Below are 26,958 nucleotides of genomic sequence, written 5' to 3' on the forward strand. Positions count from 1 at the left end.
CACGCATGCCTTTGTACTCCAGCCTGGGCAACAAGAGTGAAACTGTCTCAAAAAAAAAAAAAAAAAAGAGAAACATGATAAAAAAGGTTTTAAGAAAATGATGATGGATGCCAAACACAATGGCTCACGCCTCTAATCCTGAAACTTTGAGAGGCCAAGGCGGGAGCATTGCGGCACACACCTGTAGTCTGTTACTTGGGACGCTGAGACAGGAGGATTGCTTGGACCCCAGAGGTGGAGGCTGCGGCGAGCTGTGATCATGCCACTTCAGCAAAAAGAACAAGACCCTGTCACACACACACAACAAAAAGATGATAGAAGTTTGGTTTTTTTCTTCCTCTTCAATGGGGGTATACTGCATTTATATTCTCCTTAAGATGATCTTCTCTGCCCTAACGCTAGACCATATATTTGTCCTCATGTGTGTCCTCACTGTCCCTTCTTTACCCACTCCTGGGCTTGTCATCCTCTCCATATTTTCCTTTTCCTTCCTGTTGCCCTGCCAGTATGTCTTGCCCATCACTCTGTTCCCTTCTCAGTTGATAAACCAGTTCAGTTGGGGCTTGTTTTTCAGGCAAAGAAACTGGTGATAGCAGGGTCTGGGGCTGCGGGGTCTTTCAGCCATGGTGGGGGGATGTGGCCCCCCTTTGAAGAGATTGTTGTCAAGCCTTGTTACATGTTCTTTCCATGGGTATTGGTAAAGTTGATTAATTAGATTGTACTAATTTCCTTCAATATATATTGATTGACTGCCCCACCACTCACTGAAACACTAATTTTTTTTCCTTTCTTTTCTTTTCTTCTCTTTTCTTTCTTTCTTTCTTTTTTCTTTTTTTGAGATGGGGTTTTGCTCTGTTGCCCAGACTGGATTCCAGTGGCATGATCACTGCTCACCACAGCCTTGAGCTTCTGGGTTCAAGCAATCTTTCCACCTCAGCCTCCTGAGTAGTTGGGACTACATGCATGTGCCACCATGCATGGTTAATTTTAAAATTTTTTTGTAGAGACAGGATCTCACTATGTTGCCCAGTCTAGTCTTGAACTCCTGGGCTCACATGATCTTGCCGCCTTGGTCTTCTAAAGTGCTAGGATTACAGGCATGAGCCACCCCACCTGGCCTACAGAGAACTTTCTGTATAGGTTTTCAGGCTTGTATTCCAGCCATGAAAAATCAGGTGAAACAAAAGAAAAGCCCCAGAAGGCAGTGAAACTGTCAGATTATAAAGAACATACAGGTTGTTGATTTTGGATGGACATTTTCATCTCCTTAAATTTCTTTGCTTTTACAGAATTAGGGAAGGAATGTGACTAACTTTGTAGACACGTCACCCATCACGTGTACGAGGAAGGAGGATATGAGCCAGTCCCTGGGTCATCCCCTCAAAAGCAGAGATTATTGGTTTTAGATTATGCAGTCGTTAAAGTAGATGTGTTGTTACTAAGCAACTCTGGCCAACAGTATTGGAAAAATACAGGCAATTTTCTGCTTCAAGTGACTAAACATACTCATCCTAGTTGCCTGTTGCAGAAATACCCAGTTTAATTGGAAGCTGCATTACCTCACAAACTCAACTCTGGGGTAGGGTCATGAACCGGGAAGTAAGCAAAACATAAAATAAATAAGATAGATAATACTTGCTTTATGTGCTTATTCATACCATATTTACTCTGACTTTCCTTACAACACTCATAAGCCACATCCCAATCTAAAACAGTAGTAGGTAATGGTGTGACATTCTGATGAGAATAAAGAGGCACCTGATAGCCTGATAGCCAGGGGCAAGATGGATCAGAAAGTACCAGAATCTGAAAAGTGTGGCCACTTGGGGACTCTGCGGGAAGAGCATCCCTGTCCACTAAGGGTCATTGACACAGGGTCAGAGCCATTTTGTTGTGAGGAATTTGCATCGTGAAGGTGATGAACTGCAGTTTGCATCTTTTGTTTTATTTATTATTATTATTATTATTATTATTTTATTTTTGAGAAGGGATCTCACTGTCACCCCGGCTGGAGTGCAGTGGCGCAATCTTGGCTCACTGCAACCTCTGCCTCTTGGGTTCAAGCAATTCTCCTGCTTCAGTCTCTCCAGTAGCTGGGATTGCAGGGGCGTGCACCACCATGCCTGGCTAATTTTTGTATTTTTAGTAGAGACAGGGTTTCACCATGTTGGCCAGGCTGGTCTTGAACTCCTGACTTAAGGTGATCCTCCCTCCTTGGCCTCCCAAAGTGCTAGGATTACAGGCATGAGTCACTGTGCCCAGCCGCATCTTGTTTTAAAAGGACTGTTAGAGAGGGGAGAAAGACATCTGTTAAAATGAAGATTGGATTAATGCATTTAATCCAAGAAGGGATATTCATCTCACCAGTCTGGAAAACTCACTTCCATAGAAATGTCATTCTCTCCTCCCACCTCCTTTTGATGGTGATATTCATGTGGCCACACTGATTAAAATAAGAAAGAAGAAACAGTTTGTATCTTTCAAATGAAGCTAGATATTACACGATTTATTTTTAAGAAATTGAAAGAAATTAATGTTTTGTTCTAGATTGTAGAGTTTTCTTGTAATCCCAAACGTATTTCCTTGCCTGCCTTCAGTAGTGAGCAACTATCAAATGGTGCCCTGCTCTGATGGTGTTTACTTCCACCATGCACTGTATTGTTCTTAATGGCCATGCCGATTCTAGAGTAACCAATAATTAGATACTCAGATGTTTTCCAGTTTTCAGTAATTAGATTTTTAGATGTCTTCTAGTTTTTGATTGTTACACATAGCATTTTAATGGACATGATTAAAGCTGAACATTTGGACACATCCTTCATTTCCTAGGGTATACAAATTTCAAGGCTTTTGCTATGCTAGATTTCCTCCCCAAGAGTTGTGAATTACTTACATTTTCCCTAGTGAAATGAGACAGATTTGATGTTATATTTTAATCATCACTGTCAGTCTCACCAATTTCATAGGTGAAAAATAATACATTGTTATTTTAATTTACATGGCTTTGTGTAATAGTGGATTTGAGCATTTGCATTTCCTTGGCCATTTGGGTTTTTTTTTTTTTTTTTTTTTGGTGAATTTCCTGCACACATCCTTTGTTCTTTTAAAAAAAATTGGTAGGCATTTATAATTCGTATTGATATTTAGGGGCCATTGATTTATTAAAGATATTTTGGGTCTGGGATATATACTACAAGTTTTGATTTCAGTTGGTTTTAGTTGCCTTTTATTCTCATGGTGGAACAATTTTGTTTTCACAGGGAAAGCAAATTTAATGGTGTCTTTTTATAACCTGTCAGATTAAAGAAGCATAGAACCAAAATATTTGCAGAACAATGATACATTAATATACAGATTTTTTTCTATACATTGGATGTGAACTGTTTTAAACTATAACATGGACACTGTTGGAACTAAACTTTAGTTTTCTACATTAATGAGAAACACTGGTAACTTTGCTTCATTAAAAAAATTGCTTGTTCTCTGTCAGATGTAAATAGTTTGACTTTATCTTCTCATCTACAAAACAGGAATAATTCTTACTTGGTAAGTGTTGTTTTCTTGTTCAGTTGTCTGGCTTACAGTAGGTGCTTACTAAATGGTAGCTTGATTTATGATCATAATGACATAAATGAATATGACTTGGTCTATATATTCTGGTAGCTACTGAGGGTAACACAGATATGTGATCACACTAATTGTACTTCGGAGGATGTGAGCAGTGGTTTGTTGTTGTTTGTTGGTTTCTTTGGTCTTGATTTTAGGTAGAACTTAGATTATCAATTTTATATGTTCTTTTTACATGTAAAATCCTTAAAGCCAAAAGTGTACTCTTAAGACTTGCTTTAGCTATATCTCACAAATTATCATTATCATTTACTTTAAAATATTTCAGATTTCCCTTATGATGTCATCTTTGACACATGCTTATTTAGAAATGTTAATATTCAGATATTTTGAGTTGTTAGAGATATCTTATTGTTGATCTGTAATTTAATTCTGCTGTCACCAGAATGCATTCTGTGTAACATTTTTATGTTCAGATATTGATTGAAATTTACTGATGGCCCAACATAAGGACTATTTTGCCTTAAAGGTTAGAAGTATACAATAGTAAAATTCTATTACCCTTCCCCATCTTTTGTACTATTGTCGTATATTTTACTTCTGTGTCCAAAATGCACTATTACCATTTTTGCTCTAAGCAAAATGTTTTTCAAAGTAATTTGTCTTCTTTTTCTTTTTCTTTTTTTAGACAAGATTTCACTCTGTCACCCAGGATGGAATGCAGTGATGTGATCTTGGCTCACTGCAAACTCTGCCTCCTGGGTTCAAGCGATTCTCCCATGTCAGCCCCCGAATAGTTGGGTCTACAAGTGCAGGGCACGATCCCTGGAGAATTTTTATATTTTTTGTAGAGATGGGGTTTTGCCATGTTGCCCAGGCTGGTCGCGAACTCCTGAGCTCAAGCAATCTGCCCGCCTTAGCCTCCCAAAATGTTGGGATAACAGGCGTGAGCCACCACACCCAGCCTGTCTTTTACATTTACTCACATTGGTCATTTTGGTTTCTGTTCGTTCTTTCTGTAGATCTGAGTTTCCATCTGATATCATCTTCTTTTAGCTTGAAAGGTATTCTTTACACTGTTTTTTACAGTTCAGGTTCATTGCTGATAAAGTCTCTCGGAAAATGTCCTAATTTTACCCTCATATTTTAAGGGATATTTTTTGTTGGTGATAGAATTTTGAGTTGACAGGGTTTTTTTTGTTTGTTCTTTTTTTTTTTTTTTTTTTTTTTTGAGTCAGAGTCTCACTCTGTCACCAAGGCTGGAGTGGAGTGATGCGATCTTGGCTCAGGCAACCTCCCAGGTTCAAGCGATTCTCCTGCCTGAGCCTCCTGAGTGGCTGGAATTACAGGTGCCTACCACTGTGCCCAGCTAATTTTTATATTTTTAGTAGAGGCGGGATCTCACCGTGTCTGCCAGGCTGGTCTCAAACTTCTGGCCTCAAGTGATCAGCCCGCCTCAGTTTCCCAAAGTGCTGGGCTTACACGTGTGAGCCACCGTGCTTGGCCAGTCGTGTTTGTCTTTCTTTCAGCACTGTAAATATTGTTCTGTTGTCTTCTTGTTTGCATTGTTTCTGGTGTGTCAGCTGCTGGTTGTTTTGTTGTTTCTCTGTGTTTAATGTGTGTCTAGGTATAGATCTCTTTGTTTTTGTCCTTCTTTGGACTTGCTAAGATCCTTAATAATGTAAATTAATATTTACTACTGACTTTGGTAAAATTCCAGTCATTATTTGTTCATATATTTTTTTCTTCCCCTATTTCTTCTGCTTTTAGGACTCCAAATACATGAATATTTTATTGCTTAATATTCTCCCATAAGGACCCTCAGTCTTTGTTCTTTTTCTTAACCTTTTTTTCTGTCTATTCTTCAGATTTCAGTTGTAAACTATAGAAGAAAGGGTTAGCGATTCTGGGAATAGATCAATGGAAAGTATCTGCTATTAATGATATCTAATTCATTTTTTATTTCAGGTATTACCTTTTCAGTTCGAGAATTTCCATTTGGTTCTTTTTGATATTACCTATGTTGCTCCTAAAAATCATATCTACTTGTTATAACCATATTTTTCTTTAACTCCTTGACATATAATAGATGCTTCATAGTTGTTGTTTACTAATTCCAAAATCTGGATCATTTCAGATTTTTTTTTCTATTGCCATTTCCCTCCTTTGATTACAGGTCACATTTTATTGTTCCCTTGCATATCTAGTAATTGTTTTACTATGTTGAACATTATGATCGATATACTATAGGGAGTCTGGTTTAAAGAGCATTGAGTTTTGTTCATGCAGGCAGTTAACTTCCTGGCAGATTGGCCCCTTTAGCATTGAATCCATCTATCTGTCTGTCAGTCAATCAATCATAGGGCGGGTACCTCCATTCTGAACTTATTCCAAGTGCACAGCTGTTAATCTAGGGTGAGATCTTTATTACTAAGACATAGCCTTCCTGGTGTCTCAGTTGAATGCCTGAGGCCCCAGTGGGGATTTCCTTCCTCTCCTCGGGTGGCATCTCCGGCTGCATGACCTCCAGAATCTTCGGTCAGCACTCAGCCCCATAGTTGCTGCTTTCTTAGGTCTCATGGAATCTGGCCGTTCTTATGAAGCCATTGGCAAAGTATCCTGAGTAAATCCCTACTGAAACTTCTGGGGCAAACCCTCTGCTACTCAGGCTCCCAAATTCCAGATGCTTCTACAACTTGGAACAACCATGTCTTCTTCCACAGCTCAGTGAAGCTGTTCTGTTTGGGCAGAAAACATCCCCAGGCATAAAGCCAGGTCAGTCCTGGGCCACCACCTATATTTCCCGTCTCTTGAGGCTCACAGCCGTGTGCTACCTATGGTCCGGTGCCTGAAAACAGCTGTCAAATGTTTTGCTCGGCGTTACAGTTTTCCAGGGGAGGGCAAGTCCTCTCTCATGGTCGGAAGCAGAAGCCTGGGCAGTTTGCTTGTCAGCTGTGTCTTCCTAGTCTTTTTTTGAAACGGAGTCTTGCTGAGTCGCCCAGGCTGGAGTGCAGTGGCACGATCTCAGCTCACTGCAACCTCTGCCTCCTGGGTTCAAGTGATTCTCCTGCCTCAGCCTCCCGAGTAGCTGGGATTACAGGCACCTGCCACCATGCCTGGCTAATTTTTGTATTTTTGTAGAGATGGGGTTTCACCATATTGGCTAGGCTGGTCTCAGACTCCTGACCTTAGGTGATCTGCCTGCCTCAGCCTCCCCAGGTGCTGGGATTACAGGTGTGAGCCACTGCGCCCGGCATGTCTTCCCCGTTAATAATATTCATGGCACTTCATGATATTTTTTATACTATCTGGAATATGACTGATTTTATTTCAGCAGATCCTTAATTTCTGAGTTGGCAGTGGAGTTATCATTCACTTGGGTTAACTTCTGTTATAACCCGAGTATCTGCCCAGCCTTTTATTCCACCTCTATACCTGGTCATGTATTACTACTGGTAATACATGAATTACAAGTAGCCCTCCTGGTGCACGCAGAGAACTTTGTCTTTTTCACAAATTGGCATCTGTGCCATCGTACCTAATCCTCATTGTCGGCAGCAGATGCCATCTGTGGATGATGGTTCAAGTTGGGCACAGTTGATTTCAGATTTCTTGAAAAGGGTCAGCTTAGGCTTAGAGTTTGGTGTTGACATTTTGCTTTTGTTTTGTTAAAATTAGGTATCGAATTAACATGCTTTAAAAGCGTGGTGTATTTTCTGCATGTGGGATTAACATACTTGTATGTAAGATCGGCTTTACAGGTATTCACAGATAGTTTGTAGTCAGTAAGGCACATTACGTTCTGTTTCTTTCCTGCAGGAGCAGGCTGGTCTTTCTCCTTCCCTCTCTTCTTCGCCCTCACCTGCACCTTTTCTTCTTTCTTTGTATTTTATGATTGATTCACTTATATTTGCATAATAGCATTTTTAAATTTTTCTTTATTTTGTTTTTGAAACAGAGTCTCACTCTGTTGCCCAGGCTGGAGTGCAGTGGCACAATCTCGGCTCACTGCAACCCCCGCCTCCCGGCTTCAAGTGATTTTCTACCTCATTCTCCCAAGTAGCTGGGATTACAGGTGCACACCACCATGCCTGGTTTAATTTTTGTGTTTTTAGTAGAAACAGGGTTTCACCATGTTGGCCAGGCTGGTCTCGAACTCCTGACCTCAAGTGATCTGCCTTCGGCGACCCTAAGTGCTGGGATTACAGGTGAGAGCCACTGCACCTGGCCGTTTTTTAACTTTTAAAAGTGTTTTACTTCTGTCTGTCCCTTTTTTTTCCCATTCACATAGCCTTGGTTGACAGTCTTGTTGCCTCTTGCCTGGACTGTTATTCCAGCAGCGACTCATTCTCTTTCTTCCAGTAGTCTCCTGGCCAATCACTTCTACTGTTTAACCTTCCTTAAGTTGAGTTTCTCCCTCTAACTTGAAAAACCACACATACTGCTCCATATTGCCTTCCATAAGCTTCACCTGCTTCAGCCAGGTTTGGGGTGTTCTTTATTCAGCAGCCCCCACATCCCCCTTCTCCGTACTTCTGTCCTAGCGAGGCCTCCCCTGCAGCACCCTTCCCTTCCCTCCTTAAAGTCCCTCCTTCATCGTCCAGGGTCTCTACCACCCAGTGTCCCTCAGTTGGAACTGCCCTGAGTTCTCTGTGCAGGTCACAGTTGAATCACAGGTGTCTGGACATACCTAGCCCTGTTTCCCAAGGCGAAACCCATGACTGTGTCCCCGTATCTGTTGGGGCTCCTGGTGTCCTCCAGATAGTTGATACTCTGTAAACACTTGTCATTTCGCATTGATCACATTGAAACCCTGTGATCCAGGCAGAGTGAAGAGAGTAAGGCCCCGTGTGTTTAGTTATGTTGCACGTCGCATTAGTGATTGGTGTGGATTTATAGTCCACATCCTCGCATTTCATTCCTTTCACAGCCTCTCTGTTCTTCTCTAATTTGGCTCAAAATTACTTTGGTTGGCTCTTAAGTAGAAACTTACATCATTTTATACTTGGGGGCATGTCCAAATTCATTAAATGAGGTGAGAGATTTTTCTTCTCCTTTCTACCCCTCGCTTTGCTGTCCTGGTAGGACACAGCTGCCACCACTAGAGGTACTGGGAGGGCCAAAATGCTGGTCCTTAGAGCTGTTGTCTTGGGTTATCTGGTCTTGACATCACACAAGACTTCCTCAGATCTGCTGTGTCCTAAGCCTGACGTAGTATCACTGTATGAACACAATTCTCTACCTACCTCTTTTATTTCAGGCACTTCGTCTTAGTAACATGGCCATGGGGAAGACAACCACAGGCCAGATAGTCAACCTGCTGTCCAACGATGTCAACAAGTTTGACCAGGTAAGCTGCAGTTCAGGGATCCTTTTTCATTGCATTAAACACCCCTCTTCCCCCTTTTATTCTTTCTGGAGACGGGCTCACTCTGTTCACACTGGATTGCAGTGGCAGGATCGTAGCTCACTGAAGCCTTGAACTCCTGGGCTCAAGTGTTGTGCGATCCTCCCACCTCCGCCTCCCGATTAGCTGTGACTACAGGTGTGCACCGCCATGCCCAGCTAATTTCTCTCTTCTTTTGAATTTTCATGTCAGATGGGCTAATGTGGCAATGTCATAACAGAATTCAAGGGTGGCACATCTCACACATGGGCATGAACACCCGACTGTCATGCTGATGAACTACAAAAGGATTGCTGGCTAATTTCTTTTTTTATTATTTGTAGAGAAGGGATCACGCCTTGTTGCACAGGCTGGTCTCAAAATTCTGGCCTCAAGCGATTCTCCCACCTTGGCCTCCCAAAGTGCTGGGATTACAGGTGTAAACACCGTACCCACCCAGTGTCCATTGTTTAATACTTACCTTGTGGAGGTATCATGTTATCCAGGGCATTCTAGCTGCTGGCCATGTCCATTTTGCACTAGGACCACTTTTTTTTTTCTTTCCAATTATTCATTCACAGACACGAACTAAAGCCTCTGCTCAGTGTCAGGGACAATGAATAAGACTTGGTTTCTGTTCTGAAGAAGCTCATGGCCTGTCTGGGAGACAAATACACAAGTAAATTACTGGAGTATGTGGTGGGCACTATAGTACAGGCTTTCTTAGGGTACTGGGGAGCCCCAGGGCATATGGGAGCTGAAATTCTGTGGCAGAGAGTTCTGGAAAATGCTCAGCTCATCAGTGAGATAGTCACTGATCAAGATCTTCTAATGCCGCTGGTCAGATTCTCTTTCAGGTCTCCCAGATCCGCTGTTTGTTTCCCCAGAATGGCTTCATCTGGTGGGTGCTTGGATTTCTGCTTTAGCAGGTCTAAACCTACTGTGGTCATTTCTGTTTAGGATTTTCCTGTTCTTTTCCAGCGGATCGTTTCTGTACTGTGTTCTTACTTTTTTTGCTTTTCTAGAGTCCTAAGAACACTCTGTCTTTTTCTTTAAAGGTGACAGTGTTCTTACACTTCCTGTGGGCAGGGCCACTGCAGGCGATCGCAGTGACTGCCCTACTCTGGATGGAGATAGGAATATCGTGCCTTGCTGGGATGGCAGTTCTAATTATTCTCCTGCCCTTGCAAAGCTGTTTCGGGAAGTTGTTCTCATCACTGAGGTAAGAGAAATACTGGTGTGAAAAATGTCATATCTATTTGGTAACATCCACAGTCTTCCCGATGCTTTTGTTCAGAAACAAACTAAATGCCTTTTATTATCTCTTCTTTGCATATGTTGCAGCTCTTCAGGCTTAGCCAAGGGGGCCTCTATCCTTACGCTGAAGGCGAATCTTCAAGGGAGAAAGGTGAAGGTATTCACCGGCTCCTCCCAGCCAGCTTTTCAGGCGCTGTGGCCGCAATAAGTAGAATGTCCTGAAGCAGAAATCACATATATAGAAGTTAGTTAAACATATAATGAATAACGATAGATTGAAATATTTCATAGGCTCCATTCTAGCTGCATACATCTTTACTGTGCTTGTGTGAGAGCTATTTTCACATGTATATACGTGTGTGTTATTTTAACTTCAGTATTTCCATTAAATTGTAAGCTTCCCAAAGGCAGGGTGAATTTTAATGATGTATTTATAAAATCACACAGTCCTAGTAGCGTATGTGTTAGGAATATGGTTGTCGGCTGGTCGTGGCAGCTGACGCCTTTGGGAGACTGAGGCAGGTGGATCACGTGACGCCTGGCCAACATGACAAAACCTCATCTCTACTAAATTTAAAAAATTAGCTGGGTATTGTGGTACATGCCTGTAATCTCAGCTACTTGGGAGGCTCAGGCACAAGAACCACTTGAATCCAGGAGGCAGAGGTTGCAGTGAGCCAAGATTATGCCAGTGCACTCCAGCCTGGGTGACAGAGGTAGACACTGTCTCAAAAAAAAAAAAAAAAAGAAAAGAAAAAGAAAAAGAAATACAGCTTTTGGTCAAGAGGTTAATGATGATAAAATAAATTGGACTTGAAGCAGGTCCCAATGAATTGGAAATGAGTCATTGTCAAAGTTGTCAGCTGGATCGAGAGGAGCCACTGTTGGAAGTGCATTGAGTTCTTTGTTTTATGCTTTTGCTTATGGTGTATTTCCTACTTAGACCTTCCCCTCTTTGCCATCTGGAGAAATAGTCCTTGTCCTTTGAGGCCCCGTTCAAATGCTCCCGGTCCTCTGAGGCTTTTTTTTGCTCTCCTCTTTCCCAGTGGAGTTAACAAACAGCCCTTTCTTCTCTGCTCCCCAGCACTTCATTCTCATTTTAGTACGCTCCACCCACTGTGTTACTGTCAGGCGCCGGTGCCTTTCTGCCTTCCCTGCCCACCTGTGCACTCCTCCAGGGAACAGATTACCTCTGACTCATTTTCATGTCTTCCTCAGCAGATATTACAAATTCTCCAAAATACTTACTGAGTTGGGATAGATTGTTGACTTCCTAATCGAAGTCTTTTTCTATTTGTATTTTGAGTAGGACCTGTCTGTGTTGACGGAAGCAAAAGCGCTGTAGGGAACCATGTGCTGCGGGTCCCTGCCTGTGCCTGCCGCTGATAAGGGCAGGCTGTGATCGCTCAGGCTCATCTCCCGTGTCTGGTCCCCCTTAGGAGTAAAACTGCAACTTTCACGGATGCCAGAATCAGGACCATGAATGAAGTTATAACTGGCATAAGGATAATAAAAATGTACGCCTGGGAAAAGTCATTTTCAGATCTTGTTACCAATTTGAGAAAGTAAGTTTTTGTATACATTGTACCGTATTTTTGTACTTTTCTATTTGCTATTCTTGTCAATGGTTTTAGAAGTTTTACTATGTGTTCACATTATGGGAGGTTCAGTACAATGCATGCCACTCCCCACGCATGGCAGTTGGGTTAAGTAGAACAGTGGAGAATGTTCTTTTCACTTGGTCTTCCATTACCATGTTCTTAAACAGAAAGCATGTATGCTTCTTACTAATACAGAAGTGAAATTCCAAATGTTTCTCACTATCCCAAATCCCAACAATGATTCTAAGATGTTAGTATTTGAGAATAATGGAGTTTAAAATAAAACTATGATTTATATTAATGTAGCCAAATGGGCAGATTATAGAGACTGGGCATATCTATATTGGACCAAACTCTATGAATCAGTGTTTTTTATTCCAAACAGGCATGGAAATACTGTTAGTTGTTCTTTGTGTTATTAGAATTTTTGGGGGGCGGCTGGGCATGGTGGCTCACGCCTGTAATCCAAGAACCTTGGGAGGCTGAGGCAGGTGGATCACCTGAGGTCAGGAGTTCGAGACCAGCCTGGCCAACATGGTGAAACCCTGTCTCTAGTAAAAATACAAACATTTGCTAGGCGTGGTGGTGCTTGCCTGTAATCCCACTACTTGGGAGGCTGAGGCAGGAGAATCACTTGAACCAGGAGGAGGAGGTTGCAGTGAGCTGAGATCGCACCATTGCCTGGGCGACAAGAGTGAAACTCCATCTCAAAAAAAAAAAAAAAATGGGGGACTTCCTGCGCGGGGGCCTGAGCCGCTGGGTCTCCCTGCTCTCCGTGGTCCCGGCTTGCGTGTAGCGGCGGCGGCGGCGGCGTCTCCGTGAGGAGGCGCGCGGGGCCATGACGTCAGCGTCCACAAAGGTCGGGGAGATCTTCTCGGCGGCCAGCGCAGCCTTCACGAAGCTCGGGGAGCTGACGATGCAGCTGCATCCTGTGGCCGACTCTTCCCTTGCGGGTGCGAAGTGGACGGAGACGGAAATAGAGATGCTGAGGGCTGCTGTGAAGCGATTTGGGGACGATCTTAATCACATCAGCTGTGTCATCAAGGAACGGACAGTGGCTCAGATAAAGGCCACTGTGAAACGCAAGGTATATGAAGATTCCGGCATCCCCCTTCCAGCTGAGTCACCCAAGAAAGGGCCCAAGAAGGTGGCATCTGGTGTCTTATCACCTCCTCCAGCTGCCCCTCCTCCCAGCAGCTCCAGTGTCCCCGAGGCCGGGGGTCCCCCCATAAAGAAACAGAAGGCTGATGTGACACTCAGTGCTCTGAACGACTCCGACGCCAACAGTGACCTGGTGGATATTGAAGGGCTAGGAGAACTCCTCCAGCTAAGAAACTCAACTTCGACCAGGACAGCCTGACCCTGGATTCTGGCCTTCTCATGACCTCTGCTGATCCTCCTCTCCTCTCCTGCTGAGCCTTCCACCTCTGACCTCTCACCGTTCACGCTGGACCTGTGGATCTCCTGGGACTCCGAGCAAGGCCTGCACGAGAGAGGGCTGAAAGGCTGCTGGGGCTGCCACCTCGCTGTTCCCGCATAAGCATCTGCCCCCAACCCCTTTGACCTTCATCTGATGGACATTTTTATACAGAAAACAATAAAGATTTCCCTCTCAAAAAAAAAAAATGTTTTTCTGGCTTTTGGATTAAATATTTGATTAGTTGTTGCATTCCAGCACATGGTACTTCTTATGATTTTCTGGGTAGTTCCTGGCCACCTCTCACCTTTGCACCTTTTTGTTGTTGTTGTTACCCAGGATGGTCTCAAACTCTTGGGTTCAAACAATTCATCCACCTCAGCTCCCAAAGTGCTGGGATTGCAGGCGTGAGCCACTTTATGTGGCTGACATCACTGCTTTTTTAAAAACCTGTACTGTGTTCCAGGAAGGAGATTTCCAAGATTCTGAGAAGTTCCTACCTCAGAGGGATGAATTTGGCCTCGTTTTTCAGTGCAAGCAAAATCATCGTGTTTGTGACCTTCACCACCTACGTGCTCCTCGGCAACGTGATCACAGCCAGCCGCGTGTTCGTGGCCGTGACACTGTACGGGGCTGTGCGGCTGACGGTCACCCTCTTCTTCCCCGCAGCCATTGAGAAGGTGTCAGAGGCAATCATCAGCATCCGAAGAATCCAGGTTGGTGTCAGATGCCATTTTAAAGTTGTAGGTGCATTTGAAGTAAAATGATGTCTCCTTTTATTTAGCATCGCTATGTTCCAGTGTAATGACATTTAACCCTCTCGTAACCAAAACGTGCTGCCATTCCACGATGTTGTGTGTACTTCCTTATCTTAGATAGAGCGCACTAAAGACAATGCAAGCATTGTGATCATTTATTGGGAGCAACATAAACAGCAGTGGCACAGGGCTTTTGATGTGCACGTGGTAACTGCAGGTGTGATTAAAATGTTTAAGCTGTCGAAAAGGAGGAGAAGCAGATAGATTTCATCTGTTACGTTAATGCAAATGAGAAAGTAGCGAGTATGGGTTGAGTATGGTTCATCTGTAGGCTGGAAGGAAAGAGCTTGCTGGAGGTCCCTGCTTCTTGGTCAGGAAGCAGGGCCTCAACTTCACTTAGCTATCCCTGTTTGAAAATAAGTTCTTTCCTCTGTAGATGTTTTCCTTGTTAATTTTTGTGCGTGCCTTTAGGATCTCTGCCTTTTCTTTCCTATCCTCTTTTCACCTTTTTCTTACTGTTGATGAACCTAACTCTACCAGACTTCTTTCTTTCCAATTGGTTGATTTCTACTGCCTTGCTCTGTTTATACTACTGTAACAAAATACCTGAGACTGGCTAATTTATACATGTTAGACATTTATTTCTCACAGTTCTGGAGGCTGGGAAGTCCAAGATTAAGGCTCTGGCATTGGTGTCTGGTGAGGACCATTCTCTGCTTCCCAGATGGACCTCTGTGTCCTCACATTGTGGAAGAAACAGAAGGACAAACTGGGCCTGTTTAGTTCCCTCCAGCCTTCTGTAAGGACGCTAATTCCCATCAGGAGGGCTCTGTTGTGGCGACCTAATCACCTCTTAGAGGCCCCACCTCTTAACACTGACACTGGGGTGAAGTTCCAGCCTATGAATTTAGAGTAGGCCTGCCCATTCAAACCATAGCATCCACTTCACACATCGTCGCCTTTTCCTAAGTAGCTGTCACTAAATTGCCAGGGGCAAATAATTTATATCACCAAGGTAAGGTCCTGGCACATAATGTATGCACAAGTATTTGTGTGTTTATGAATAAGTTGAAAATTAAAATAAATTGGCTTTGTGAGAGGGCCTGGCAAGAACTTGACTGTCTAAGCTTTTCAAAAATCTGCTTTGTTTTATTCCTGATTCTTAATAGAGATGGATGCCCAAGGACAGACTCGAGTGAACTTAGCTGACACTGGCTGTGATTATTTTTTATTTTTAATTTTTTGGTTGAGGAGAGAGTGGGGTGGGTGTTGTCATAAAAGCTAAGATTCTTTTTTATGATGAAGTTTGTTTTTTAAAGAAGAGATCTTGCTGTGTTACCCAGGCTGGAGCATAGTGGCTATTCATGGGCACACTCCCACTACTGAGTAGCAAGTTTGTATTTCGTAAAAAATATTACCTATAAAACAGACCATACAAGGTCAATTCTTATCCTCATCCTTTCTGACAACAGCTTCAGGTAACACTGTGAAGGGATGGTCCATGCAGGTCAGTAACACTTTTTTCTTACAGCTTCTGCATCTTGAAAGAAATAACTTAGAAATAGACTTTGACCAGAGTGTCTCTCTGAGTGTGCGGGACACCTTTTTCAGATGGAAGGGCCACGTGTGTATTGTGCTGCTGTAATTCTCTGACTGTTGTTGCTGCCCCTCACTGTGATTGCAGGCGCTGGTGTATGTACTGTGAACCAGGGCTCTTGGAAGCCTTTACATGTTATTTCATGTTATCCTCACAATTGAAGGAGATAAGCATTAGTGTCCCCACTTTACAGAGAATGAAACTGGCTCCTGTAATAGGTTAAGGAGTTTGCCTGTTTTAGAGATAGGAATCTGTTCAGAACCATGATTTCTTAACCATTATTATGTTGCCTATTAGTCTGTTTTTATATTGCTATAAAGAACTTCCTGAGACTGGGCAATTTGTAAAGGAAAGAGGTTTAATTGACTCACAGTTCAGCATAGGTGGTGAGGCCTCAGGAAACTTACAGTCATGGCGGAAGGGGAAGCAGGCACTTTCTTCACAGGGCAGCAGGAAGAAGTGCAAACAGGGGAAATGCCAGAGGCTTATAAAACCATCAGATCTCATGAGAACTCGCTGTCACTAGAACAGCATGGAGGAACTGCCCCCATGATCCAGTTACCTCCACCTGGTCCCACCCTTGATACGTGAGGATTATGGGGATTACAGTTCAAGCTGAGATTTGGGTGGGGACACAGAGCCAAACTGTATCACCTATGTTGCTGCCTTAGTATCCTCTGGTGTGGGATATTTCCTTCAGTGTTCTTTTACTCATCTAGTCTTACTCCAAAAACCTTGAAAGGTTCTCTGTTTCCTGTGGAGTCCTGGTTTTGAACTCTAGGCGTAGGGCTCACCTGGCCACATTGTGTGTTTCCCAGCACGTGACCCATCTCTGTTCCTGCTTTGGGGTCTTTGGCTCTTTGTGGCTTGAGTGTCCTCCTTTCTGTCCTTGATTTAAGCAGGTGCTACTAAGCTCTCCGGCCAGGTCTCAGGAGCGTGGTGGTACATTTGTTCCTGCTGAGCAAGGCCAGTATGGTGCAGCTCAGTGCTGATGAACACATAATGGGCGCCAAATGCTGGATGAACAGAAGCAGCAATCATAGCAAAAGGCTGGGACCCAATACAGACCCAAGGTGGTCCAGGCTGTACCATAAGCCAGAGGAAGGCCGAGTGAGGAAGCAGACTCGAGTTGAACATTCCCGGAACACCGGGCCCTGTTAAAGGGGGTTGTGAGGGTCCTCAGCTCTGGGGAGCTGGATCTTTTTCAGAGTGGACTGGATCGGAGTCTCCGCCTTGTTATGCGTGTCCCTCTGTGCATCTCAAACCCCATTGGACTTGGTCAACCTGCTCTTGTAAGAGAGGGGCCATGTCTGACATTAAATGTAGACCCTCCTGGCCGGGTGTGGTGGCTCACACCTATAATCGCAGCACTTTGGGAGGCCAAGGTGGGCAGATCACTTGAGGTCAGGAGTTAGAGACCAGCCTGGCTAACATGGTGAAATCCCATCTCTACTAAAAATATAAAAATTAGTCGGGCGTGGTGGTGCATGCCTGTACTCCCAGCTCCTCAGGAGGCTCAGGCTTGCTTGAACCCAAAAAGTGGAGATTGCAGTGAGCTGAGATTGCACCACTGCACTGTAGTCTAGGTGACAGAGTGAGACTCTGTCTCCAAAAAAAAAAAAAAAAAAGCCTCCTGACTGGCTTCCAGGCTGTGAAACAAGTGGATTTCCTTGGGCCATGTGGAGAAATAAAAACAGTCTTACTTGGTTAATAAAATTAGTCTGTCTTCCTGGCCATTATGAGATAAATGAAGGTTAAGATTAAGACCGTGGGGCTTTATATGAACAGATAATAGCTGATGAGTACTTACTAGGTAACAAAGAGGGGCCCAAGAGCCTTATGAATATTCACTCGTTTTACTAGTGTAACTCCCCTATCACTCCTATGTTACAGATAAAGAAACTGAAGTCTGGGGAGGGTGAATAGCACCTCCACGTTTTAACAGTTAATAAAAGGCTGATCCAGGGCTTTAGCCCAGGCCATCCGTCTGTCTGAGAAGTGCGGCCATGGCTCACGTCCCAGCACTTTGGGAGGCCAAGGTGGGCGGATCACTTGAGGTCAGGAGTTCTCGACCAGCCTGGCCAGCATGGTGAAATCCTGCCTCTACTGAAAATACAACAACAACAAAAAAATTAGCTGGGCATGGTGGTGTGCACCTGTAATCCCAGCTACTCTGGAGGCCAAGGCATGAGAATTGCTTGAACCCGGGAGGTGGAGGTTGCAGTGAGCCGAGATCACACCACTGCACTCCAGCCTGGGTGACAGAGCGAGACTCCATCTCAAAAAAAAGAAGTGCACAATCTTACCCCCACATGCACAGCATAACCTGAATGCAAATGTCACTTCTGTGCAGCAGCCATAGGAAATAACGGGGCAAAGAGCAGCCCCGACAGGTAGTATGGGGGGGTGGGACGCAGACCTTGGGTCCTCACCAATTCTCTGGGCCTTGGTTTTCTTGTCTCTAAATAAGGGGATTGAACTTAGTGTCGGGAGGTGATTTCCTGTTTTGTCTCACTTATTTAAAAAGCCATCTGTATTAGTCAGAGTTCTCCAGAGAAGCAGAACCGATAGGGCAGGGCCCACATGTGTGTACATGCAGAGAGACATTAGTAGATTGATTTATAAAATTTTCTCACGCAACTTGGAGGTGAGGTAAGTCCACAATCTGCGGGGCAGTTGGTAGGCCGGAGACCCTGGGAAGAGCTGATGATGCAGCTTGAGTCTGAGGAGGACAGTCTTGAGGCAGAATTCCCTTTTCTTTGTAGGTCTTTTTTTCTCTTAAATGCCTTCACCTGATTGGGCGAGGCCCACTGACATTATGTAGGACTTCAAAAAGTCTACAGATTTAAATGCTAGTCTCAACCGAAAAATACTTTCCCATTGATATCCAGACATGTTTGACCAAATATCTGGGGACTGCGGCCTAGCCAAGCTGACACATAAAATTAACCATCACACAGTCTTTTTTTTTCTTTTGAGATGAGTCTCGCTGTGTCAGGCAGGCTGGAGTGCAGTGGCATGATCTCAGCTCACTGCAAGCTCTACTTCCCGGGTTCAAGCAATTCTCCTGCCTCAGCCTCCTGGGTAGTTGGGGTTACAGGCGTGAGCCACCATGTCCAGCTAAGTTTTGTATTTTCAGTAGAGGCAAGGTTTCACCACGCTGGCCAGGCTGGTCTCAAATTCCTGACCTCAAGTGATCCACCCGCCTTGGCATCCCAAAGTGCTGGGATTACAGGAATGAGCCACTGCACCTGGCCCATCACACACTGTTTAATCCTCATCTCTTCTTTTGGGATCTCCACAGGTGACTTTGTCCTCATTTTCCCCTTAGTATTGAAGCCATTTGTTTATAGATTTCTTTCCCTTCCTAAACCTCTGAACATATAAAAGGCAGACACAATGCCTCATTCATCTTTATATTACGTATACATTGCAGGCGCCCAGAAAATGTGGAAGTGAAGTCAGCCTCCAGCTTCATTACGTCTGTGAGATTTGGAAAATGCCTAACAACTAAGCATTATTTTAGTGAGAAGTGATGACTGTCGTTTTCTGCTGAATTATGTCACACATCAGAGAGTGTGGCATGAAAGGGATCCTGCAGACGATTTTCAGGGAATTGTGGTCCAATATGCGGCTAGGGAAGAAATCCTTAAGATTTTTTATTTTTATTTTTCCACTAAAATGCAACTCACCTGTGTCTAAGGCTTGAAATTCCTGTTCATGTAGATAGATGTATGCATGCAGTAAAACAAACTGAGCAGCTGGGAATTTTACATTTTCCAGTGGCTGACTTTGGCAAGGCGCTCTGTGTCCAGACAAAGGATGCATCTTTGAGTTGGTCAGGAAACCTTAATTTCCCCTCACGTACATAGTTTCTGGTGGGTAGATGGGCCTAGAGTCCAGCAGTAGTGATTTTCAGTAAAGGAGAAACAAATGGCCAGGCATGACTGGTAAGAAAGCATTGGTGTTAGTGTGGTGAGCTCCTTCATGGTGGTGTTGAAGTCATTGCTGGAGATTTTGTTTTGTCTTGGTTATTTGTTTTTTCTGTCTTTAGAACTTTGTGTTTTTTCAGCCTGGATGGTTCCTGTAACTCATTTACAATTTTGTCCCCTAGTTCATCAGAATTGCCTGATGTACTGATTAAAACTAAATTATTACACCTTGGAGATTCTGTTCACCAGGCATAGGTTGGGGCCCAGTATCTTTTGTTTGGTTTTGTTTTGAGACGGCGTCTCGCTCTGTCACCAAGCGGAAGTGCAGTGGTGCGATCTCAGCTCGCTGCAATCTCTGCCTTCCAGGTTCAAGTGATTCTCCTGCCTCAGCCTCCGGAGTAGCTGGGACTACAGGTGTGCACCACCACACCCAGCTAACTTTTATATTTTTAGTAGAGATGAGGTTTCACTATGTTGGTCAGGATGGTCTCAATTTCTTGACCTCGTGATCCGCCTGCGTTGGCCTCCCAAAGTGCTGGGATTACAGGCGTGAGCCACCCTCAGCCCAATATCTTTAGAAAGTGTCCTCGTGTCCCTGAAAATATGCTGTCTTTGAGAAATCTTGCTCTAGTTGTGTGATAAAAAAGCACACGAGGTCAAACTATGTGTAGCAAATATAAACGAAGTCAGGATCACTTAAGACTAAAATCAGTTGAGAGGAAGCACACGGACACCTGTCTTGGTCTATGCTAGGCTTTTGGGGGTTAAGTTTGGAATGTATTCATTCACTTAGTCATTGACTCCACAATGTAATTGAGCACCTGGCTTAAGCTGGCACTGTGATAAATGCTTAGATACAATGGTAAGCCAATGCACAGAAGTCCTTCCTGCTGGGAATTTCCTCCTGGGAATCAGCAAGTGGGGGTTAATAAATAACCACGTAATTAAAATCAGTGCTCGTGTGTCATTGTCTTTGGAAGGCAATGTCCGAGATGCCATGAGGTGCTTTGGTAGAGATGCCGATGCCATTGTGGAGGTGTAGTGCTTCCTGTGAAGGCTCAAGAAATAGCCTGCAGCATTGCATGTGTGGTAGTGGAGAGACATGGGGAAGAGTTCGGGAAAGGGAGGGGCTCGGGGCAGCCAGGAGGCTGATGCCCTGCGTTTCCCTGGGGGTAATTATGTGAGAAAGCTCTTAATGTTCAAGAAAATCCACGTATTTTAAATTCACCCTGTCTGCAGCCTGGGAATACATTGGGGGCCGAGAGTAGAGGCAGGGAGATATGCCAGGAGGCTGATGCAGCAAGCAGTCCAGGAAGAGGATGATGTGATTTGGACTCAGGCCAAGTAGAGAGCCTTGGATAGATTTGAAAGCCATTGGGGGCCGGGCGCGGTGGCTCAAGCCTGTAATCCCAGCACTTTGGGAGGCCGAGACGGGCGGATCACGAGCTCAGGAGATCGAGACCATCCTGGGTAACGTGGTGAAACCCCGTCTCTACTAAAAAATACGAAAAACTAGCCGGGCGAGGTGGCGGGCGCCTGTAGTCCCAGCTACTCGGGAGGCTGAGGCAGGAGAATGGCGTGAACCCGGGAGGCGGAGCTTGCAGTGAGCTGAGATCCGGCCACTGCACTGCGACAGAGCCAGACTCCGTCTCAAAAAAAAAAAAAAAAAGAAAGCCATTGGGAGCATATCCTTATTTGGGTGTGGGGCAAGAGGAGGGATTAGTCAGAAGGAGGGATTGGGGCTACTTTCGTTCTTATGGCTGCAAAATCTTTTTACCTGGATTCACTGAAATATGGACTACTAGAAGAAGACCAGATTTAGGGGTGAATTTGGCTGTGAAGACTGGGATGCTTTAGAACTGTGCAGGTGTTTGCTACAAGACCCACTGATGGAGTCTGCCTGGTTCTGCCTCCTTTCCTATTTCTCTAAAAATGGAGGTTGTAAATGATAAGGGTAATGAATTGATCCAATGTTCACTTTTCTTGCTTGCCTCTCATGTGGATGTGTTAATGAACAATGACAAGGTGAAAAATGGCATCAGGAGAGGAGGAATAGGTCTGCCCGATACACCGATCAGAACTAAGTGAGCCTTGCCCGTAGATAGACCAGAGCTTGGCAGACACATAGAGTTTAGAAAACATTGTGTTGTTAAATTTCTTTTTTAAAAATATTTTTATATTTTAATTTTAATTTTTTTTATTATACTTTAAGTTCTGGGACACATGTGCAGAACCTTCAGGTTTGTTACATAGGTATACATGTGCCATGGTGGTTTGCTGCACCCATCAACTCATCATCTAGGTTTTAAGCCCCACATGCATTGGGTATTTGTCCTAATGCTCTCCCTCTCCTTGTTCCTCACCCTCTGACAGGCCCTGGTGTGTGATGTTCCCCTCCCTGTGTCCATGTGTTCTCATTGTTCAACTCCCACTTATGAGTGAGAACCTGTGGTTTTTGGTTTTCTGTTCCTGTGTTAGTTTACTGAGAATGATGGTTTCCAGCTTCATCCAAGTCCCTGTAAAGGACATGAATCATCCCTTTTTATGACTGCATAGTATTCCACAGTGTATATATACCACATTTTCTTTATTATTATTATTATTATTATAATACTTTAAGTTCTAGGGTACATGTGCACAGCATGCAGGTTTGTTACATAGGTATACTTGTGCCATGTTGGTGTGCAGCACCCATCAACTCGTCATTTAAATCAGGTATAACTCCCAGTGCAATTCCTCCCACCTCCCCATAATAGGCCCTGTTGTGTGATGTTCCCCTTCTCCAGTCCAAGTGATCTCATTGTTCAGTTCCCACCTATGAGTGAGAACATGCGGTGTTTGGTTTTCTGTTCTTGCGATAGTTTGCTGAGAATGATGGTTTCCAGCTACATCCATGTCCCTACAAAGGACACAAATTCATCCTTTTTTATGGCTGCATAGTATTCCATGGTGTATATGTGCCACATTTTCTTAATCCAGTCTGTCACTGATGGACATTTGGGTTGGTTCCCAGTCTTTGCTGTTGTAAATAGTGTTGCAGTAAACATACACGTGCATGTGTCTTTATAGTAGAATGATTTGTAATCTTTTAGGTATATACCCAGTAATGGGATTGCTAGGTCAAATGGTATTTCTGGTTCTAGTTCCTTGAGGAATCGCCACATTGTCTTCCACAATGGTTGAACTAATTTACACTTCCACCAACAGTGTAAAACTGTTCCTATTTGTCCACATCCTCTCCAGCATCTGTTGTTTCCTGACTTTTTAATGATCATCATTCTAACTGGCCTGAGATGGTATCTCTTTGTGGTTTTGATTTGCATTTCTCTAATGATCAGTGATAATGAGCTTTTTAAAATTTGTTTGTTGGCTGCATACATGTCTTCTTTTGAGAAATGTCTGTTCATATCCTTTGCTCACTTTTTGATGGGGTTTTTTTTTTTTTCTCGTAAATTTGTTTAAGTTCCTCGTAGATTCTGGATATTAGCCCTTTGTCATATGGGTAGATTGCAAAAATTTTCTTCCATTCTGTAGGCTGCCTGTTCACTCTGATGATAGTTTATTTTGCTGTGGAGAAGCTCTTTAGTTTAATTAGATCCCATTTGTCAATTTTGGCTTTTGTTACCATTGTTTTTTGGTTGTTTAGTCGTGAAGTCTTTGCCCATGCCTATGTTCTGAATGGTATTGCTTAGGTTTTCTTCTAGGGTTTTTTATGGTTTTAGGTTTTACATTTAAGTCTTTAATCTGTTGTCTTTCTTACTCATACTTTTCAATTTCCTTTTTTCCATGTACAGAAAAAGAAAGTTTTATCGCGAAGATTTTAGGTCCAAGAAGTTCCATCTGTTTTTCTTTTATTAAGGAAAGGATTGATGGTCTTGGCATTAAGCAAGTCCAATAGGATTTTAAGAGATCTTATCTTCACAGCAAAGCACTGAAAGTCTTCAATGACTTCCACATCCAGTAAAACGTGTCTCTGAGGTTTTATTGTTCACAAAGCTGCTCCAGTTTTTGCCAACCATCCACTCTGAAGTCATTCTCTTTGACTTCAGTTCTGCTGTCTGATACTTCCGCAAGTGAACTATTCTGGGGATGCACCTCATTGCTGTATTGGCAATGTCATTTCAGCTTTTTCATCCTCCTGAGTGACTAGAGAAAGTCCAGCCAGCCCCTCCAGCATCTTTACAAGCCATTCGTGTGTTGAGTGGAGTCTCATTTAACCACCAAACTATTATCATGTCTTTCTCCACTCAGATCTATTGTATATTGACCAGTGCTTAGTAGGTTTACTGTGTGGATAATTTTTTATTTTGAAGGTGGGGAACTTCTGTTCTCACATGCATGTACAGAATATTGAATTTGATGTCTTGGTCATACACTTCAGCTAAAATCAGAATTTTATTCTGTTTAGACAAGATTAAGAAGATGTATTACCTTTTGCTTGTTGCTGTGATGACATGGCTGATGGCTTGAATAATTTAAGCCAATCATACAGTTGGTTTATGACTGTAGCATGTATCTGTGAAGAGCTGACCCCGAGTGCAGTGCAGTGTTCATGCAGATGAGTGTTTTTAAGTGCAGGATGGGGGACGCATCTCTGCCCTGTACATACTCAGTTTCAGTACCAGCTGCGGCCGCCCTGAGCTGGTTCCCGGCAGGATTAGTTTTTGAGGTGGACCCTGAAGGACAGGGTGGGATTAATACTCAGGGAATCACTTCGGGAGTGTGAATGTCAGTGCTGCTGGGCCATGGAAGAGTTTGAAGCATGGTGTCCATTATCAGAGGTGTTTTCAGAAGATCTTTAGGGAGTAGTGTTTGGGAACGGTTGGTTTTGATGGGGGATGCTGGAGAAGGGACCAGTGAAAACACTGCATCAGTATCACACATGATTGCCGGTCAGTAAACTTGTGAAATTGGGTCTGGTCTTTTCCCGCCCTCCCTCCCTTCCTTTCTTTTTCTTTTTCTTTCTTTCTTTTTTTTTTTTTTGACAGGGTCTTGCTCTATTGCCTAGGCTGGAGTGCGGTGGTGCAATCTCAGCTCACTGCAACTTCCGCCTCCCGGATTCAAACGATTCTCATACCTCGGCCTCCCACGTAGCTAGGACTAAAGGCATGTGCCATCAAGCGCACTAATTTTTATATTTTTAGTAGAGATGGGGTTTCGCCATGGTGGCCAGGCTGGTCTCGAACTCCTGACCTCAAGTGATCTGCCCACTTCGGCCTCCCAGAGTGCTGTGATTATAGGCGTGAGCCACCACGCCTGGCCCAACCGGGTCATTTCTTGAGGAATAGTGAATTGTGGCAAATTAGGCCCAGATTGTTATCTCATTGACCATGGAATAGGTGGTATGGGAGGAGGAAGCAGAGGTGCTGTGGTTAAGCCTACAGCAGAATATTCAGGCCAGCATCCGTCTGTGCCCTCTCTGCCATGCCAGACATGGGCTTGTGCAGGGAGAACCAGCAGTGCCCACTCCTAAGTCGGCTCCCAGTAAGGCTGGTGGGTGGATAGTGAGGGAGCAGAAAACAGACAGTATCTTCTGCTTGCTGGATCTTTGAGAGAAATACTGATTATTTTCTTTTCCTATATAGAAGAAAGTATTTTTCTTTTCCTGCATGGAAGAAGGTTTTTATTTTCAGTTTTTGTTCTTTTGAAGTGTAACATTGCAGTCAAATGTGAAGTGACAGACAAAAATTGTAAGGACTCAAAGGATGTTGACAAATTTTAGAGCAGTAGATGACTTATTTAAGTGTTGTTTTCTCTGTCTCAAACATGTTCCGTGCTCATTTCAGTTGCTTCAGCGTTGCCAGTGTTTGCAGAATACCCGTGTAATAGCCATTTATACCAGGTGGTTTATTTTTCTCATGCAAAATCCTCATAAGTTTCCTTGTGAGTTTGTGAGGGCTGCTGGAACAAAGTACCACAAACACAGTGACTGAAAACAATGGAAATTAAGCCTCTCATGGTTCTGGAGGCTGGAGGTTTGAAATCACGGTGTCAGCAGTGCCAGGCTCCTTCTGAAGCCTGCAGGGGAGAATCCTTCTTTGCCGCTTTGAGCTTCCAGTGGTTGCTGGCAGTCCTTGGATTGCAGCCACATCCCTCTCATCTGTGTCCTAATCACTTGATTGTTTTCTGCCCATGTGTCTCTCTCTGTCTCTCTCTTCTTTTCTTAGAAAGATACTGATGATGTTAGATTTCGGGTCCTCCCTTTTCCAGTATGACTTCCTCTTCACTAATTACATCTGTAACACTCCTATTTCCAAATACAGTCAACCTTTGAGGTCCTGAGGTTATGACTTTATCTTTTTTGGGGGTGTCTTAGTCTGTTTATGATGGGTAAACATAAATTACAGATTGGGTAATTTATGAAAAACAGAAATTCTCACCACTCTGGAGGCTGGGAAGTCTAAGATCAAGGCACCGGTAGGTTCAGTTTTCTAGTGACGTGCTCTCTGCTTGTAGATGGTGCCTTGATGCTAGATATTCCAGATGGGAGGAATGCTGTGTCCTTAAAGGGCAGAAAGTGGAAGGGCTTAGAGGGCTGCCTACTGCCCAAAGCCTCCTTTACAGAGTCCTTAATGCCATTTATGAGGGAGGAACTCTCATGGCCTAAGTACCTCTTAATACCATCACATTGGCCATTGAGTTTCACCACCTGGATTTTAGAGGGGAAGTTGTCCAGGCAGCTTCCAAGGACTGGACATTGGGGTATAGGGAGTTTCCTGGACGTTGTCATTTTCTGTTGGGCTGAACTTAAGTCATGCGACTACATCTAACTGCGTTAGGGGCTGGCGAGAGTGGTCCTTGTTCAAGGCTGCTGTGCATTGACTAAAAATTGGGAGTTTTGTTAATCACAGAAAATGAGAGCAGATTTTGAGGAGAGCTGATAGCTTTTGCCACATCTACAAAATTTTGGATGGGGTGGGGGTGATCTAGGTTGTTTATTCTGTTTCTAAGCCACTGTAGCTTCTGTCATTGAGTTATACCTACCATTTGAGGAGCAAAAGGGAGTTTTCCTACATATAATTATGTTAGGTTTGTTATGGTTAGCAGGACTTTGTTTTATTCAGTTAAATTGCATTGTGTAGTTGCTAACTAGTATGGAAAATAGCAATAAGCGAGAGATCGGGCTATTCCTGCTGTCTAGGAGGAGGCATTGACTAAGGAAAAAGATACGTGTAGGTGGAGCACGGTGGCTCACGCCTGTGATCCCAGCACTTTGGAAGGCCGAGGTGGGTAGATTGCTTGAAGCTAGGAGTTGGAGACCAGCCTGGCCAACATGGTGAAACCCCATCTTTAGTATACATACAAAAATTAGCCAGGTATGGTGGCAGATGCCTGTAATCCCAGCTACTCGGGAGGCTGAGGTGGGAGAATCACTTGAACCCGAGAAGCAGAGGCTGCAGTGAACCGAGATTGTGCCGCTGCACTCCAGCCTGGGCGACAGAG

The 26,958-nt window shown here is 43.8% G+C and overlaps 1 protein-coding gene, 1 non-coding gene and 1 pseudogene across 3 annotated transcripts in view; 2 read left to right on the top strand and 1 right to left on the bottom strand.

Moving 5' to 3' along the window:
• The window catches only part of LOC113219596 (multidrug resistance-associated protein 4-like), a 287,215-nt gene that overhangs the window by 84,129 nt on the left and 176,128 nt on the right, over nt 1-26,958 (top strand). The window contains exons 5-9 of the mRNA XM_026446541.2: nt 8,828-8,917; nt 10,012-10,175; nt 11,650-11,775; nt 13,695-13,944; nt 16,747-16,875. Coding sequence (XP_026302326.1) covers nt 8,828-8,917; nt 10,012-10,175; nt 11,650-11,775; nt 13,695-13,944; nt 16,747-16,875 — 759 coding nt within the window. The remainder of the gene's footprint in view (nt 1-8,827; nt 8,918-10,011; nt 10,176-11,649; nt 11,776-13,694; nt 13,945-16,746; nt 16,876-26,958) is intronic.
• On the bottom strand, nt 9,161-9,265 carry LOC111546631. Its single transcript, XR_002732848.2, has one exon. It is a non-coding gene; the product is annotated as a small nucleolar RNA U13 (small nucleolar RNA).
• Nucleotides 12,635-13,437, top strand: LOC113219600 (annotated as a pseudogene). The gene has a single exon (XR_003306569.1). The product of XR_003306569.1 is annotated as a chromatin complexes subunit BAP18 pseudogene (transcript).

The sequence above is a fragment of the Piliocolobus tephrosceles genome, chromosome X (genome assembly GCF_002776525.5).
Source record: "Piliocolobus tephrosceles isolate RC106 chromosome X, ASM277652v3, whole genome shotgun sequence".
Taxonomy (NCBI): domain Eukaryota; kingdom Metazoa; phylum Chordata; class Mammalia; order Primates; family Cercopithecidae; genus Piliocolobus; species Piliocolobus tephrosceles.